The 17500-nt window shown below is 56.4% G+C and overlaps 1 protein-coding gene across 3 annotated transcripts in view; it reads right to left on the bottom strand.

The window, feature by feature from the left end:
• LOC309381560 (arf-GAP with GTPase, ANK repeat and PH domain-containing protein 3-like) overlaps positions 1-17500 on the bottom strand; it is a 48503-nt gene that overhangs the window by 19995 nt on the left and 11008 nt on the right. Inside the window, exons 1-9 of one of the 3 annotated variants that reach the window (XM_081932715.1) lie at positions 11045-11868; positions 7791-7849; positions 6835-6922; positions 6242-6327; positions 5744-5885; positions 5154-5288; positions 4923-5050; positions 4083-4238; positions 1208-1294 (exon numbers count right to left, since the gene is read on the bottom strand). In XM_081932715.1, the coding sequence (XP_081788841.1) occupies positions 1208-1294; positions 4083-4238; positions 4923-5050; positions 5154-5288; positions 5744-5885; positions 6242-6327; positions 6835-6922; positions 7791-7849; positions 11045-11804 (1641 nt within the window). In that variant the 5' untranslated portion in view covers positions 11805-11868. Of the gene's footprint in view, positions 1-1207; positions 1295-4082; positions 4239-4922; positions 5051-5153; positions 5289-5743; positions 5886-6241; positions 6328-6834; positions 6923-7790; positions 7850-11044; positions 11869-17500 lie in introns of those variants that run through there. The other 2 variants (XM_081932714.1, XM_081932716.1) reach the window with 2 other exon arrangements.

Genomic DNA, 17500 nt, shown 5'->3' with positions numbered 1-17500 from the left:
AGCCTTGACCCTCCCTGGCAGAGCAGGGGACTCCCCTCTTTCCCCCCCCCCCGCCTAGCATTAGAGGGAGCGGCCCCCTCCCTACTGCGGAGGAGGCGGCAGCAGCAGCAGCAGCAACAATATCCGGGGTAATGAAGCAGGCAGAGCCAATGGCCCCCCCAGGACCACTTTCCCCCACAAATCTCCCTTCCGCTCACTTTTCGCGAAGAATTTTAACACCAAACTTAATTGTAAAGCCGCGGATTGATTGGAAAATGCAAATGGCAATTTAAATGTAATCTAAGCTCCCAGCACGATCCCGGCTCCCTCCAAGGAGGAACCCCCGGCCCAGCCTGCGTTGGAGCAGACACCCCCCACCTCGACAGGACAGGGCTGGAAGCAGCCAGGGGATGAACCTCCCCCCAAGCGGCTCCCCCCCCCCACTTGCTGGTCCTCATGTGGGGTGGGGCCAACTTCCACAGACCCCTGGCTATAGGGACCGTCCCTGTCCTGTAGCTGGAGATCTCGTCTTGTGCTGGGGGAGGGGGGGGGGCTGGTCTATGCCTAGAAGAGACCGGACAGGGGGCCGGTCTGCAGAGCCAGAAGCCACCTTTGCTGCAAGCTCAATTTACCAGGGAAAAAATGTCCTCTTTGTCCCACCCCGAGGGGCCACGGAAGCCAGGAAGGAAACCTCAACAAACCCCCTGCTGCCTGCCCGGGGGGGGGGGAATGTAAGCAAGCCCCCCCCCACCTCTTCTTTTCAGGAAGGGCCCCGGTAAGCCTTTGTCCAGACAGGCCCGGACCCTCCCCAGGGTGGAAACCGCCACGGTCCCTGGGGGAAAGCAAAGGATCTGCGAGTGGTCAGGGCTGGCTGGTATAGGTCTGAGCAGACGGGGCCCCTCGGCTGCGGTTTACCCCCCCCCCAACATTCATGAAGGCAAAGCAAAGCAGGATGGAGGACCAGCAATGCCCCCGCCCACAGGCGGGCCCCTGCATGGTTTTTTCCAAGGGCACAGAAGAGGCACGCTGCACAACACACATGGGCACAGACGGGCAATGCAAACACTGCATGGAGAAACAGCAGGGCCCAACACGGAGACGCCTCTCCCCGCCCGCCCCCCCCCCATTTCCCCGCCTCTGCTTTCCCCCACCGCCACCCCTGCTGGCCACCTGCCAAGCACCGGCCTGCTGCCGGGCGCAATGCGGGAGGGGGAAGAAAAATGCCAACCTGCTTAATGGGAATGGCCCGCCCGCTGCCAATCGTGTCCGCCTTACTCTCTGGGGGCTTCCGCTCGATATCGGGACCTTTCCGGGACTGGAAGAGAAGGAGAGAGAGGTGAGCGTTATCCCCCCCTGGGAGAAGGCAGGGCTGGGAGGGGGGCAGAGAAGCCGGGGCTTCCCCCTACCCCACCCACCCAGGCACCCTGGCAGCCCAGCGGACACACTCACACACACACGCCATCCACACCACACGAGGCCACAGGATGTGGTGGCAGACGAGAGCAGGATGGGATGGGAGCAGGAAAGCGGCAGCGACAGCGGTGGCAGGGGAGGAAAAGGCGCGGGGAGGGCAGAGGCGGCGGAAGCCAGAAAGAACAGCACCAGCCCTCCTCAGTCCAACCGTTTATTGGGTGAACACAACTGGCACCTTACAAAGTCTGTCGCAGATGTCATGTTACAAAAGAGCATCGACATGAAATAGCTAACTTTACACTGAGAACAGGCGGAGGACGGAGAGAGAGAGAGAGAGAAAGAGAGAGAAAGAGACTCGAATTCATCACCATCATCTGAATAAATAAATGGATCAATAAATAATGTACAGTCCGTTGAAGGTGCTCGACACAGTAGAGAGGATTGCGAGAGTCACGGCACAGGGTGCAATTGATACATTCAGAACCACACGAATGGCAGCAGGAGCGGCTTCCTCCCTTGGCCGTCCATCGTCCACACAAGCCCTCCGTCCGTCCGTCCGTCCCTCGAGGCAGCCGGCCACTAGCCCTGCCGCTCCAGAGGGGTCCTCCTGTCCCGACCGATGAGCTCAGAAGAAGGCTGAGCAGCAGACGGCTGCTTGGCTCAGAAGAGGAAGAAGAGGAGGAGGAGGAAGAGGATAAGTCCATGCAGGAGGGAAGAAGGAAGGAAAGAGGGAGACGGAGAGCGAGGAGCAGCGGGCGCGAACGGCAGCAAAGCGTCCCTTGGCCCCTCCATCTCCTGGCACTTTCCGGCGGTCCTGTCCGTCTTCCGAGGTGCTACCACCACCGCGACCAGGTGTTCCTCCACACGCCCACCAGTCCCGGGTTAAAGTGCAGCGCTCAGAGGCTTTACGGAGGGGGGGAGGAGGGGAGAAAGGCTCCTGCGTGTCTCCGGGAGGAGGGGGACCCGAGCGAGCGAGCGGCAGGCAGGCGGGCGGGCAGGCAGGCAGGCAGGCAGGCCGGGCCACTAATCTGAGATCACTCCCAGTGCCTGCCCCTGATCCGGCCCTGGAGAGCAATGAGAAGGGAGAGAATTGGTACTGAGCAGCCTGTGGGGAGGAAGCCAGGGGGGACGGGGGGGGGGTGTCTTCTAATTTGGAAGGACTTGGAAAGGCCGTTTGGTGGATGAAAAGGTGGAAACATTGGCGCAGATCTGCAACATCGAGAGAATAGAGAGGTCGGCAGGTTAGAACATGGACGGACGCGGAGGCGGACCGACGGCAAAGACCGAGCACGCCGACCGACCGACCACACAATTGGGAGCAAAGCCGGGGAGCGGCAGCAGAAAACAGCCAGCTGAGAAGCAGCCGAGAGCGGGTGTCTGGCTCCCCCTGCTGGCCAGAACCCCGGCCGCACTGTTGTCGGAGAGGAGAAAGCCGTGCAGGGGGAGTGGGGAAAAAGAGGAGCCAGGAGGGGCAGAAGCTGGGGGGGGAGAGGAAGCAGCTCAGCCTCTAGAAGCAGGGGGAGCCCCAACACTGTCCCAAAGCCCCCTCCCCTTCAGGTAACGCCACCCTCTGGCTTACGACGACAGCATTGTGACCAGCCCAGAAGCCACAGGACAGCTGGTCACACCTGGGCGTCCGGATGCAGCCAGCAAATGTCCCGGAGAAGCATCAGGCAAGGAGGGTGCTGGCACACAAGCCATTCCAGGGGGGCCACGCAGAACAGACCCTGCCCACTCTCCCCACCAAGCAGAGCGAGCGCGGCAGCAGCAGAAGGCAGTGGGCACAGGTTGGGCGGAGGAGGGGAGGGAGCTGTGTGCGGTGGGGCACCCGTGCAAAGGGGGGAGCCACGAGGGCAGAGCCAAAACAGAGCAGAGATCCAGAAGCAGCCAGGTATTGGGGGAGGGGGGGAACGTTCACGCAGCCACGGCCTCCAGGGCTGGCCAAGGGGAGTCAAACGGAGGCCGCCCCCTCCCACGCCAAAGCATCCGACCGCGGGGGAAGGCAAAGCCCTGCCAGAGACCCTCCCACTGCACTTCAACCTTATGGGGGGGGGGTCTCAGGTAGGCCCCTTGGCCTTCCGGGGTGGGGGGTCTTTCCCCATACGCAGAGCTGGCCAGCCAAGGTCCAAGCAGGACGCAACCTTTGGAATCTGGAAGGACAGTCCTCCTCGCGCCCAGAGGGCGGCTCTTCTCTGAAGGGTTGTGGGATGGGGGGCTTCCTACTGGATCTACAGTTCATACACCCCCACCCAGAAGCGGGGACATTTGGCTTCACCTCCTACCACCAAAAAAACCCATTTGTTGGTCCAGAACTCCAAGCCAGCCCTGACTGGGGGAGCGGGGGGCGGGAGGACTGGAAAATCCCGCAGAGGGACGCACCCCTCCTCTCCCCTACTCCAAGGCCAGACCCTCTCTGCAAGAGCCCCTCCCCTCCCATCGCTTTCTTGCCTGGGGCGAAGACGGATCCCATTCCTGCTCATAGAGGGGAAGCGAACAGGTTCCCTGTGTCCCAGAGAGTCCTTCTGACCCCCCCCATGCCCCCCCCGGCAGTTAGCCCCAGCTGGCCCGTTCGAGCCCTGTGGCCAAGCCCAGCCCTTCGCAAGAGGAGGGTAGCTGAAGTCAGCCACTGCCCCTTGCCGCCCTCCCTCGCCTGCCAGACTGCCCCCCACCACCCTCGCCCCAGGACTCACTGTGAAGATGTTGGACCGGCGCTTGGACTGCTTGCGGATGGGGGTGGGAGTGTTGGAGGCCGCGATGGTCTCGATCCGCAGCTCCCGCTGGCTGATGCTGGGCGTGGAGGGCACGGAGGACGAGTAGTCGCTGAAGGCCCCACCCCCGTTGGCAGCCTGGGCACAAATGGGCAAGCCGTGAGCCGCAGCCCCGGCCCTTTGTTTGCCTAAGCAAAACATCTGCCCCCACCCTGGCTAAGAAAAGCCCTTCCTCTCCCCCCACCTTGGTCCCCTGGCCTGGCCAGCTGCTGTGCCCCCCCCCCTTATACAGGGTGGTGGAAGTGGGGATGCAGACCATAATCCTAATAGCCCCCACAGGGCCCACGCTGCTCTCCCCAGGCCCCACCTCAAATACTCAGGGAGCAGGAATCCAAGGAAGCCCCCCACCCACCCTCGGGAGGGGGCCCTGGGACAGCTGCCTCGGGCACCGGAACCTGCCAGGACAGAGTTCCCCAACCCAGACAGTTTGGTGCCACAGCAGGAGCCATGGGTCGCCCCTCTTACTCTCTACACCTGGCCGAGGAGGGTGGCTTAGACCCACACAGTGGCCAAAAGAAAACAGGGTCCCCAAGGAGAGCGACGGGGGAGTCCCAAGCCCCCGGGGAGGATTTGCTTGGGGCAGAAAGGATGCCAAGATCCTGCCCGGATGGCCGCCGTGGCCTCTTTCTGTCTCAGACAAGGCAGCGTACACAGGGGTCCCGGAAGCTGCCTGTGCCCACCGCCATCCCGCAGGTGCCAGGCTGGGAAGCAGCTCCTCCTGCCCCCCTCCACAGGTTGCCCCTCCCCTCTGCTCAGCCCCACCTGGTTGATGTGGACGGTGGGCACGGAGGCGGCTGAGACGGAGGAATGGCTGGGCGAATTGGGCAGCGACTTGCAGGGCCCGATGGAGAGCTGCTGCTTCTTCCTCAAGGCCACCACCTTCTGTGCCACTGGAGGTGGGGGGGGGATAGGAGGTTTAAAGCTGTCATGGGAAGGGCAGCCCTTGGCAGGAGTCCATCTCCCCCCTCTCCTCCCAGGTTCCCCCCTCCCTACCATCCTGGAAGACACGTTCCACGTTCAGCCCGTAGGTGGCGCACGTCTCGTAGTAGGTGCAACGCTTCAGGTCGTTGGAGAGCTTCCTGGCCCGGGAGTCGTCGATCACCCGGGGGTTGGTGGCGCTGATGGCATCTGGGGGGGGGGGGTATACAAATGGGGCAGGAGTGGCTGTGGTTGCTCTGAACTAAGGGTTTACGGTCCCCTGCCTCCCCCCTCTCCCCTTCCCCAGAGTCTGGCAGAGTCTCCTGTCCTGCCCAGGGAGAAGGCTGGGAACCGGCCTGTACTGCAAGGGCTCCAGGTCTCCAGCCTTACGAGGAAGGCAGCCAAAGCCGGCCGAGCCTCCGCACCCCCACCCCCACCTGAAATTCTAAGGGGGAAGGAAACCTCCCCTCCACTCTGGGTCCTGCTGGCAAAAGAAACCGAGAATTGAGGAGGCTAAAGAACCAGCGAGCCTTCTGAAAGGAGGGGGAGTGCCCATCCCCGGCTCCACCACGCTGGGGGCAATTGTGGCCAGAAGACGGTCGGCCGGCCACCGTCTCTTCCGATGGAGGCCCTCAGCCGCCATCCTGCCCTGCCGATCGGCTTACCTTGTGTGCCCACCAGCACCATGGGCACCTCCGAAGTGTTGCGGTAACTGCAGAGGCGCAGGTAGTAGTTGTAGACCGTTTGGAAGCTGATCTCATCCTCCAAGCTGAAGACGAAGACGACCGCGTCCACCCAGGCGGCAAACTGGAAGAGGGGGGAGCAGGGATTGGGGGGGGGAGAGGGAGGTTTCAGGGCCAGGCCAGCATTTGATGAGAGGAGAGCGCTCGGGAGCTGCCAGTTGTTGGCTAGCCCAGGGGTGAAATCCAGCAGGTTCTGACAGGTTCTGGAGGACCAGTAGCGGAAATTGTGAGTAGTTTGGAGAACCGACAAATGCCACTTCTGACTAGTCCAAGAGTCGGGTGGGAATGGGGATTTTGCAGCATCCTTCCCCTGCCAACGATCACCAAGCCACGCCCACAGAACCGGTAGTAAAAAAAATGGAATCCCACCACTGGGCTAGCCCCTTGTACCGGGAAAAGAGGGGGGGAGGGGCGCCCTACTTGCAGCTCGGGGGGTCCCCCTTCATCGCGAATCAGCAGGAGGTAACTCTGCCCGTCCACCACAATCTCCTTCTTGAATCGACCGCCTGGAGATGGAGAGAGAGACAGGGGCCGGCTCAGTCTGAGGGACACGCCCCTCCCGGGCAAGTCTACGCATCAGGGCAGGGAGTTACACACACACCCTGCCCCCTCGTCCTGTTGGGGGAGTCAGGCTCCATGCAGGAGGGGGGGGACCGAGACTCCCCAAGAAAGGGAAATCCCCCCTCCCCAATATGTCGGGAGCCAAAGGGGGAAGGCCCCACCCCCACTCCTGAGGACCCAGGAGCTCTTGGATGTGGCATAGCCCCCTGCCCCACCCCAAACCCCACAGCCTGGCACAGAGCTGCTTGACAAACACACAACACCCTCCACAGAGAAGACTGCAGCACTTCGGGGGAAGGGGCTGGGCTGGCTAGGAAGCCCCCCCTCCTTCTCCAGACCTCCCAAAACCAGATGCAACCTGACTGGGCCAACCCATGCCCTGCACAACAGCCAAAAGCAGGGAAGCAGGGACCCCCGCCCTTCCCAGCCCACCCCAGGGGGCACCCACTCACCTTCCGGGGACTCCTCCTGCACGTAGGTCCCCGTGAGGTAGCGATGCACCAAGGCCGACTTCCCGCTGGACAGGTTACCCACAATCCCCTGTGAGAAAAAGGGGAGTCTGAGGACAACCCCCCCCCCGGCCAGAGATGCCCTCCTCCCCATCAATGGCCAGGATTAGGGTTAAGGGGAAGCCCCCAAATGCCCAAATTTCAGTGAACCGAAAGCTTCGGTGGCTTCTGCCCTCAACGCTCTCCTCCGCCCATGGGGCACCCCGAGACTCACCAGCCATGCCAAGCGAGCGCTGGAGAAGCCCACCCAATCGATGGGTTATGAGCACAAGATGCCACAGGGGCATTTCTCCCCCCAACCCAGCAAGTGGCCTGACCCAAAGATCCGTGCCCACCCCCTGCGCCCCCCAGGCAGGGCAGTTCCTCTCATCAGGGTCTGCCTACAGATATTGTGTGTATGGGGGGGGGGGGGAAGCCTGTGTAGTGGACCCCACATCTGGGACTCTCTGCCCTGTGCCCCCCCCACTTTCCTGACATCCACCGTCCTGGGTGGCGAAGTCTCCTGAAAGGGGGGGTAAATTCTGCCTCCCCCTCCGTGGCATAGCTAAAGCCTCCCTCCCTAACTGTTCGGTAGGACCCATTTGGGGGGGGGGGCTTGCCAAACTTGAGGAGGGGTCTTCCAGAGAGAAGCATTTACAAAGAGCAGGGAGGGGGCAGCAGGACCCTCTCGAAAAGGGGAGGGGCTTTCTAAGGCAGATCCAAAAGGAAGAGAGACAAATCTGAGATGTGCCCCCCCCATCCCAGAGCCTGGCTCCCTTCCCCCCTCCCCCAACAATGGAACAAGAGGGCACTGGGAGCATGCGAGGTCCATCTTTGCAGGAGGTTCACTTTCCCCTCCCCTCCCCAAAATGTGTGAAGGGGCGGAAGCCCCCCCCCAATCCCCCCCCCCTTTTGCTTACCACTTTAAGCTCTGGCACTGAGCGGCTCAGAGTCCACTCCTGGCTGTTGACAAAGGAGTCTGTAGGGGGTGAGAGAGAGCGAAGGAAGGTCACACCCACTGCCCACCAGGCGGCAGGAGGAGAGGGGTTGCTCTCCCCCCCTCTGCCGCCCAAACTGCCTCCCAAGACACCCCCACGCCCCCAGCCCTGCATCCCAAAGGCCTTCCAGGGTTCGTCCCAAGACCCTTCCTTGTGTCCCCCCCCCCCAGCTCTTCTGCTGCCCCAGGGACCACGGTGGGCACCATTTCCTCCCCACCGAAGACCTGAGCCCCTTCCTCAGCCAGCCCCCCCATGCGAGGAGGCACTGGACATTTAGATGGGGGAGGGGCAAAGGCTACTAACCCAGTCTGGATTGGCTGGGGAAGGAAAATGAGTGGGGTCTTTGGGGCACTGGGCAGGCAAGGGACATGGGGAGGAGGTCGATTCAGCCATGGGTGGGTCTCTGCTGCCCCTGGCTTGCTGAGCAAAAAAGAGTGGGCTGGCAGGGGTCTTTATGGGATGGGGGGACATCTTCAGCAACCACGGGGCAACCCTCGTCCCAATGCAGACTAGGAGCCAGGAGACCCCCCTCTTCTCCCAAATTCCTTCCCCTCAGTGGCTTGCAAAGACCCCCTAAAAGTTTGTGGGGCACCTCCTCCCCCCCCTTTATGGGGGAGAAGGACGGTGCTTGGGATGGCAGGCAGGAGCCCCCTTTAGCAGGAAGTAAGAAGCATTTGGGGGAGGGTGGGAAACTCGGGGACCCCTCAGTGGGGAAGGAGCCTCACTTTTCCTGTTCGCAAGGGTCTCGGGGGGGGGGGGATGGAGGAGGCTCACACAACTCTGTCCTGCCTGCCCCTCCTGTCACTAAATGGAGCCGGAGGGGGGGGGGGTTGGACCACAAGAGACCCACTTGCCAGAACACGAGTGCAAATCCACCCTTTGTCGCCTCTGGCTTGGATTCCTCCTCATGCAGAGGCTCTCGCAGCTCCCCCCACAAAGGGTGTGCCCTCCCAGCTGCGCAGCCAGTAGCCCCGTCCCCTTGCCCACCCGGGATCCCCCACAAGCCATCCTCGAAGTGAGGGCTGTGTCCCCCCATCCTAAGAAGGGTCTGCGAAGGTCATCTAGTCCACCCTTGGCCTTCCGCTCCGGCCAGGAAGCATGCAGAGTGGGAAATGGACGCCCGCCCACCCACAGTAGCCCTCATGGGAGCAAACCCAAAATGCGATGTCCAAACCCAACGTCTCAGAGAGAGAGAGAGAGAGAGAGAGAGAGAGAGAGAGAGAGAGAGAGAACCCAGAGACTCTTGAAGAAAAGCGCACAGCGTGACGCGAGGAGAGCGTCCCTAAGAAAGGCCACAGGAGGGGAGGGGTCTGCGTGCCCCCAGCCCCCAAATGAGGAACACCCCGCCAGTCGGTTCCTGGAGCAAAGGCCGGAGTGCAACAATACACAGCCGTTCATCAGAGCGGAGGCCGTGCAGAGGGCTCCCTCCTCCCCCCCCCCGTTTCTCTCAACAACCACCCTGTGAGGTAGGCGGGGCCAATGCAATCAAACAGTTTCCACAGCTGGGGTGGGTGGGTGTTGCTCTCCGCTGCAAGATATGCCCACAGAGCTCTGGATCGTGGAGCAGGGTGGGAGGGGGTCTCCCTAACGCCCAACCCTCTCAGCCCACCTCCGCCTCCCAGTCTGCCTGCACAGCAGCTCCCAGCTGGGTGACACCCAAACTGGTTCCACAGGTCTCTTCCTGTCGAAGTGGCAGGGCCTCCCCCCACAGCCCCCCCAAGCAGAAGGGGGAGGGTCACGTTCCCCATTGTCCCTCTGTACGACCAGTGGGGGAGGGCACCATACTCCTGGGAGCAGCCCAGTGGGGGAGTGGGGCCCTCTGCAGGGCTGCACCCCACCCACAAGCCCCTCACTATCCAGCATCACCCCCCTTTCCAATGGCTGCAGGGGGACATCTCGGCACGCTTCTGCCAGGTCCCCCCTCCAGGCTCTGTTCTGCCACGCCCCAGCCCTTCCCAGGCAGGCCCCTCCAGGCTGTTCCCCCCCTCCAGCGCCCGCCCCCCCCATGCCTGCTTTGGTAGCTGAGACCCCCTGGGGGTCATTCTCCTCCTCCAGCTGGAGAGCCAGTGGGGCAAGGGAGCCCCCTTGTTGGGAGGCTGATGGGAGGCCCTGGGGGGGGGGGCAGGCAGCAAGCACCAACCAGCTGTGCAACAGCAGGATCAATCCAGCCAGTGGCACATCAGCTGGCAGCTGGCAGAGGAAGCACTGCCGTTCGGAGGCCCCCTCCCCTTTCCTGCTGAGACCTGCCCCCGAAAAACTGCCAACCCTATAAATGGCATCACCCCCTTGGCAGAGGCAAGAGAGCTGCCTGGGCCCGTCCTCCCCCCCCCCTCCGTTCCTTCCTGGACCCGCCCTCTGGCACTCTGCCTCCCGTGCCATCCTCCCCCCCCCCCACTGCCTGCCTGGCATTCAGGGTGTGCCCCCAAAAGGCTGGGCTTCAGAAAGGGGGTGGCACGGACCAGAAGGGTTAAACCCGTTGATTTCCCCTGCCCTGTGACCCATCTCCAGCAGTGGGCATCCCCCCCCCAACCTTTACCCCCAAAGGACGGGGGCGAGAGGAAGAACAGGCCAACCCCTCCCTCTCTAATCCTCACCTTCCTCACCCACGTAACACTTCCCAGCAGAGACTTCCGCTTTGGCACACGCACTAACACACAGCTTCCCACTGCTTGGCATCCCACCCGGGCACGCCAGGGCGCAGAAACCTTCACCCAAGCAAGAACCGGGTCACCGAAAGAGACTCCTTAGTCTGGGGGGCTTTAGGAGACCCCCAGGGATCCCATGGGCTGGGGTGAAGTAGGGGCTCCCATCCCCCCCTCAAGGACGGCCCCACCAGGAGGGGGCGCTCAGCAGCCATAGGGGGCAAGGTGGAGGCACCTCCCACCCACCCGGGTCTTGGCCCACCCATCGTCCTCTCCAAATTGGGAGGAAGGCCCCTTGGCCTCCTGGCCCACGAAGAGCATCCGAAAGTGGGGTGGAGTTCAGGCAGGCACTGGAGGTGGGGTGGGGGAGGCAGACCCACACCCATCGGCGCTGGGGGGGTGCAGGATGGGACCCTCTCCAACCGCGGAGTTGGGCTACCTCGTTTCCTGGGGGCGGGGATGGGATTTCCAGAGGTGGCCTGATGTAGACTCTCCCCCCTGGCCGTCCCTAAGCGACCCCCTCCAGCTTCTTACCCGGCCGTCGATGGGCCACCAAGATGGGTTCGGCTCCCCTTCGGCTCCAAAGCAGAGCCGCCCCCCCGCGGGGCTCCAGGACCGCGGCCAAGGGCCGGCCGGCTAAGCGCTCCCGGCGTCGGAGGCGGCTGCCCAGCTGTTTCCAGAACCCTCCTCCTCCTCCTCCTCCTCTTTCCGAGCCGAGCAGGTCCCTCTTGCTGGGACACGGGTACAAGGAAGCGGCGTCGCCCTCGCTGCGGCTCCGGAGCCGGGCGGGCCGCAAGAACCCGGAGCCGGCCCGCTGGAGTCCGCTTTCCCCGCGGCGCAGACGGAAGCTGAAACTTTTCCGCAAGTTGCTCAGCCGCCGCGGGGCCGTCCCGTCGAAGAGCTTCCACCGCCGCCGGCTGCCCCACAGCGAGGCCCCCCGCAGGAAGCCGCCCTCTTCGCCGCCCGGGGAAGCCGCCGGGCCTTTCCCCGCCTCCGAGTCCGCTCCGTCGGGCCGGCGAGGCGAGCGCAAGCGGAGCAGCTCCAGCCAGCCGAGGCGGGGCCGGCCCGGGGTCTCCGCGGGAGAAGAAGACGGGGCTCCGGCGGGGCTGAGCCCGTTGCCCGGAGCGCAGAAGCTCTTAGGCCGCCGCTTCTGCTTCTCCGCCGCTTTCAGGGCCGCCTGGACGGCCGGGACCTCCTGCAAGTCCAGGGAGTCGCAGACGCTGACCGCCCGGCGGGGAGCGGCCGGCGGGGCGACCCGGGACGGGGGTCCCCCCCGACGCCAGCCCTCCGCCATGCTCCGCCGACGGGAGCGCGGCGAGGCTCCCCCCGGCCTGCCCGCCTCGGCATCTCCCGCCCCGCCGACATGCCCCGACTTGGCCCTGCGGGAGCGGCCACAGCACTCTGCAAAGCCCGGCGCGGATCCCGCCTCGCGATCCGGAGTTGCGCCGGGAAGATGCGCGGGGGAGGGGAGTGTTCCCGGGGACGGATTGCGCCCCTCTCCCTGAGCTTCCCCCCACCGCTTCTTCCCTTCCGTTCCGGGTAGTGGCGGAGAGAGGGTGGAGGAAGAGCAGGGTTGGTCCTCGACTTACAACACTTTGTTTAGTAACCGATTGACAAAAGCCACACCGGATCGTTTCTCTGCAGCCTTCTCCCGGGTCACGTGACCCAAATTTGGCTATTCCGCAATTTGACCCGTATTTATGACTGTGACAGCATCCTGGATCAAAATTCGGATGCTTGGCAGCCGACTCGTATTTATGACGGCCACAGCGTCAGACAAGAAGTAACCTCTGGGGACGAATGGCAGTTGAAAACTTTGGAACTGTTGGAAGAAGGAATTACTTTAAATTGGTTACATTACATACAGCTACAGAAGAGATGGGAAGAAGATCGTAGGGTCGGTTTTATGGATAAAGAAGTGGAACTGATCAAGCAGATAAAAGAGACTGGCCCCAAACAGGTTAAAAGAATATATAATGTATTGTTAGAAAGAGACTCAGAAAGTGAATTGGTCAAGGATTGCATGATTAAATGGGCTCAGAATTTTGATGAATTGGTTATGTTGGATACGTGGGAAGAAATATGGGTTCAGAATGTTAAATTTACACAGTCACAGAATTTAAGGGAGAACTTTTATAAAATGTTTTACAGATGGTATTTAGATCCTAAAAAATTATCATGCATGTACCCAAATGTTCAACCAAAATGTTGGAGATGCGGGTGTTTAGATGCTACCTTTTTTCATGTATGGTGGACTTGTAACAAGGATAAAGCTTTTTGGATAAAAATATGGTGGGTTATGCAAAATGTATTTAAGAAAAGAATACAATTTACTCCGCAAATGTTTTTACTGGCTATAACTAAGGATTTTACTAAAGGGGAAACAAAACTGGTTTTGTATATGGTTACAGCAGCTAGGTTGTTGATTGCGCAACATTGGGAAAAAGATTTTTTACCGACAATTGATCAATGGATTCAGAAAGTGGCGGGGTTCGCCGAAATGGCAAAAATCTCAGCTTTCTTAAAAGGTCAGAAGCAGGAGAATTATATACAGGAATGGGTAAAATGGATTGATTATATACAGAATAAATATCAGACTAGGAAGTACTATGTAGCCTTTAGGTAAGAATGTTTAGATTGACAGATGATCAGAGTAAATAATATATGGGATGCTTGGAATTGTTAGAGTGATGTATAGCGGAAGTCAGGGGGGTGGGTTTGATAGGGAGGTGGGGGAGGGTTAGGGTGGAGGGTGGGGAAATATATATGCATAATAAATTTAGAAGATGGGATTAATGAGATATTGCTACTTTAAGAGAAACCTATATTATGATTTATATATGTTTAATTAATTTAGATGATGGGGTTATTGGGCTATTGTTACTTTAAGAGAAACTTATACTATGATTGTTGGGAGGTGAGGGGGCACAATATTTGAATGAGAAATCTATTTTAAGACAGGGGAGGGGAGGGGGTACAGTATTTGTATGTGATTTACATTATATGGCGGGGGGGTAAAAAGGGGGAAAATTTGTTTGTATAAAACTTTTTCAATAAAAAAAATTGGTCAGAAAAAAAATAAACTGTACACTTCGGCCCTCTAAAAAAAAAGCGAAAGAGGAGTTAACGAAGAAATTGGGTATCCAAATTGTCAAAAAAGTTAAATATCTTGGTATACATTTATCTGCGAGGTGTGTGACCATCAAAGAAGATAATTATACTAATTTGATTAATAAAACTAAGAAAGATCTAGAAAGGTGGAAAAACCCACAACTGTCCCTGATGGGCAGGATCGCAGTTATAAAAATGAATATATTACCAAAATTTCTTTTCCTATTTCAGAATATTCCCATTAAATTAGAAAAAGGTGTCTTCAAGGATTTGAATCAATTGGTTTCGAAATTTATTTGGCAGGGAAGAAAACCAAGAATAGAACTTAAGGCTATGCAAGACACTAAGGAAAAGGGAGGATTTGGCGTACCAGATTGGGAACTCTATTATACTGCGGCCATACTAACATGGCTAAGGGAATGGATAATGCTGAGAAATAAAAGATTACTCAATTGGAAGGCCATGACCTCCAAGCAGGCTGGCATGCCTTCCTCTGGCATGAAAAAGGATCTGCACACAAATATTTTAGTAGACATTACATCAGACAATCTCTGTTACTAATATGGAACAAAATTAAACATGACCACTATACCAAAATACCTATTTGGCTATCTACAATGGAAGCATACATACACTCAAATTTAATCAATATGGAAAATATAGTCACATATAAAGAGTTATTGAACAGGCAGGGGGAGATCAAAACTAGATAAGAATTGACATCACTAGGAGTACAAGTAGAATGATGGTCTTATTTACAGACACAATCAAGGTATGCACAGGATAGGAAGAACGAAGGTATTTCCAAAGACTACACAACATTAGATAAACTTTTGATACAGACACAAAACAGACTGATCAAAGTGCTGTATAGATTCTTGTTGGAATATAAGCTAGAGGAGGAACATGTCAAAGAAACCATGGTCGCCTGGGGGAAAAATTTCGGTTACAATGTGGAATTGGCTAAGTGGGAAAAACTTTGGATACTTAATCAGAAACTAACATTGGCTACGGTGTATAAAGAAAATCTTTATAAGATGTTCTACAGATGGCATCTCCCCCCAGCACGGCTTTCCAAAATGTTCAAAAATCTGGCCCCAAACTGTTGGAAGTGTAAAAAAACACCAGGCACTTTCTATCATATGTGGTGGACGTGCAATGAGGCAAAAAAATATTGGAAAATGATTCAATCGTGGTTAGAACAAATGGTGGGAGAACAAATTATGTTTAAACCAGAAACTTTTCTCCTAGGCATAATACCGGAGGGGTTTAAGAAAGATACAATTTATTTAATTATACATATGCCAACTGCAGCGCGCATAACCTATGCACAGTATTGGAAAAAAGAAAATACACCATCAGAGCTAGATATAATCAGAAAAGTGTTGGCCTGTGCAAAAGCAGATAGTCTCACTCTTGAACTTAAAAATAAAGGGGAATCAGAATATTTTGAAGTATGGAATATATTTTATGATTGGTATAACACAAGATGGCAAGACTGGAACAAATGTATATATTGTGATTGGACAGAAGGACAGACAATGTATTAAGTAGATTAATTGTTAATGGTTGAAACTAGCTGTATATAATGTGAATGTATGGTCACTTCGACTCCACGGTATTGCATTGTTTTTAAATGTAAAAATAATAAAAATATATATATTTTTTAAAAACCCTCCCTTTCTTTTAGCACTGATGATGTTACCTAGTTGGATCATCAAACGTTGGAAAGAAAACCACTCAGCTCAGAGAGCATCCAAGAATCTCACCTCCACTTTGATGATTATGGACAGCTTATCTCTAGGGTCCTGCAAAGTGACCCCATCTGTCTGAAAGAGACCCCAACCCAGACCTCCCAGCAGTTGGAATTGGCTGCCCTCCTGGGGGGGGGGGGGGGAGGCCAGCTGCTTCAATCTGGAAATCTGGATTCCTGCCCCGAATTGGGGTGTGTGTGGACAGGGGGCTTCTGTGGCCCTTCACAGAAGGGGCTTGGGGGGCTGGGCGCCAGGGCCAGGATGGGAGCTTGGGGCAAAGGACCAGCCCAGGTGGGTGAGACTATTTCTCATGCATACATTCACAAATATACAATCTCCTAACTATTATTAATACTACGTGTGATCTTTTGACATTCATAACCATTCATTTCTCCTCCTAGGATTAAAGATATAATCGAGATTGCTTTCCTGCCATCCCATATATACCCATCTTGTTTTACAACAACCCTCCCTCTTCTTCCCTCCTCTCCTTCCCCTTTTCTCCTTCCCCTCCCTTTCTACCTCTCCTTTTCCCTTTCTTCTTCTTCCCCTCTCCTTTCCTCCCCCCCCCGCCTACCTTTCCTTCTACTCCTCCCTCTTTCCATTGTTGTGTTCACATTTTTCCTCTTCAATCTGGTGTATTTTAGAGATGGCCTTTGATCAAACACGGTTCTGTATTTACATCAGAAACTTAAATTCCCTCTTCCTCAATTTATTTTCGTTTTAATGGTTGCACATGTACCATCCTTTAAATGTATATTTGTATACGGTCTCAAAGGAGGAAGAAGGACCGGGGTGTGTGCGTGTGTGCTTCAGCCCTCCGCCCCACCTCCAGGACCGGCTGCGAAGCAAGTCAGATGGGGGCATCTCCCCCCAAAAAACAGCCTCACCTTGCTAGGGGTACCCCTAATCCCTTCTACCCCATGGGGTGCTCCTCTTTTTGAGGCACCCACAGCCACCTCTATGACAAAGCATCAACCTTGATTGGGTGCCAGTTCCCCAAGGGGCACCCCCCATTGGGTGGGAAAGGGGGAGGAGGGATGAGCCTCGGGCATCCTGGCCCACAAAGGGGCCATGGGGTCACATAGAAGCACCCCTCTATACCCAGGGGTCACCCTCCTGCCCCCCCCCCCCGAGGTCAAAATAGGGTTTCCCAGTCGAAAACGCTGGGGGGATCCCGAGAGAGCCACCAAACAGATCCATCATCCTGGAGAGGGGCCCGGAGAGGCTTCCTTCCCCAAACGAGCCCCCTCCCAAAGCAAGGAAAAGGACTGTTTAGAAGGCTTCTCAGCCCCCTCCCCTCGACTGAAACACCAGCGTGCAGAGTGGTGCTGTGGCCACCAGAGGGCGGCAGAAACCAGCCTGGTGAGGAAGAGGGGAGGGGGAATTAAGAGGCAGTTACCCTCACAGGTTTTTTTTGACAAACTCTAAAAAAACGCCTTTTTTAGAAGTTAAGTTGTTGAGTTGAGTTGAGTTTTGAGTTGTTGACTTAAATTGAGTTGGGTTAAGTTAGTTAAGTTAAATGAAAAAGGTTAAGATTAAGCTTCAGGTTAGGTTAGGTTAATTTAAATCTTAAACTTCGGGTTTAAAAAAGTTTTTACGTTTTTTTTAAGTTAAAAAAATGTTTAAGCTTAACGTAAACAACAAAGTTTTTAAGTGGAACCCTGAAAAAAAGCAGCTTTTCATCATATTTTGATCTCGGTCTCTCCTAAATGTTTTCAGAGTTTACTTTATTTTTTGACTTGTTCTATAACCCGTAAAACCAGCCAGAGTCACCTCGCAGGGGAGATGAGGGGGCATAAAAATTCTAATATCAATTACACACAGGAATGGGCAAAATGGATTGATTATATACAGAATAAATACCAGACTAGGAGTTATTATCTAGCCTTTAGGTAAGAATGTTTAGACCGATAGATGATCAGAGTAAATAGTATATGGGATGTTTGGAATTGTTAGAGTGGTATACAGCGGAAGTCAGGGGGGTGGGTTTGTGTGGGAGGTGGGGGAGGGTTAGGGTGGAGGGTGGGGCAATATATATATATATGAATAAATTAGAAGATGGGATTAATGAAACATTGTTAGGCTAGGAGAAATTTATATTAAGAGTTATAGATGTTAAATT

Source organism: Natrix helvetica (genome assembly GCF_964273705.1).
Source record: "Natrix helvetica genome assembly, chromosome: Z".
Taxonomy (NCBI): Eukaryota; Metazoa; Chordata; class Lepidosauria; order Squamata; family Natricidae; genus Natrix; species Natrix helvetica.
Note: the sequence above shows the minus strand (reverse complement) of the source record. Positions and strands in the feature narration are given on the sequence as shown.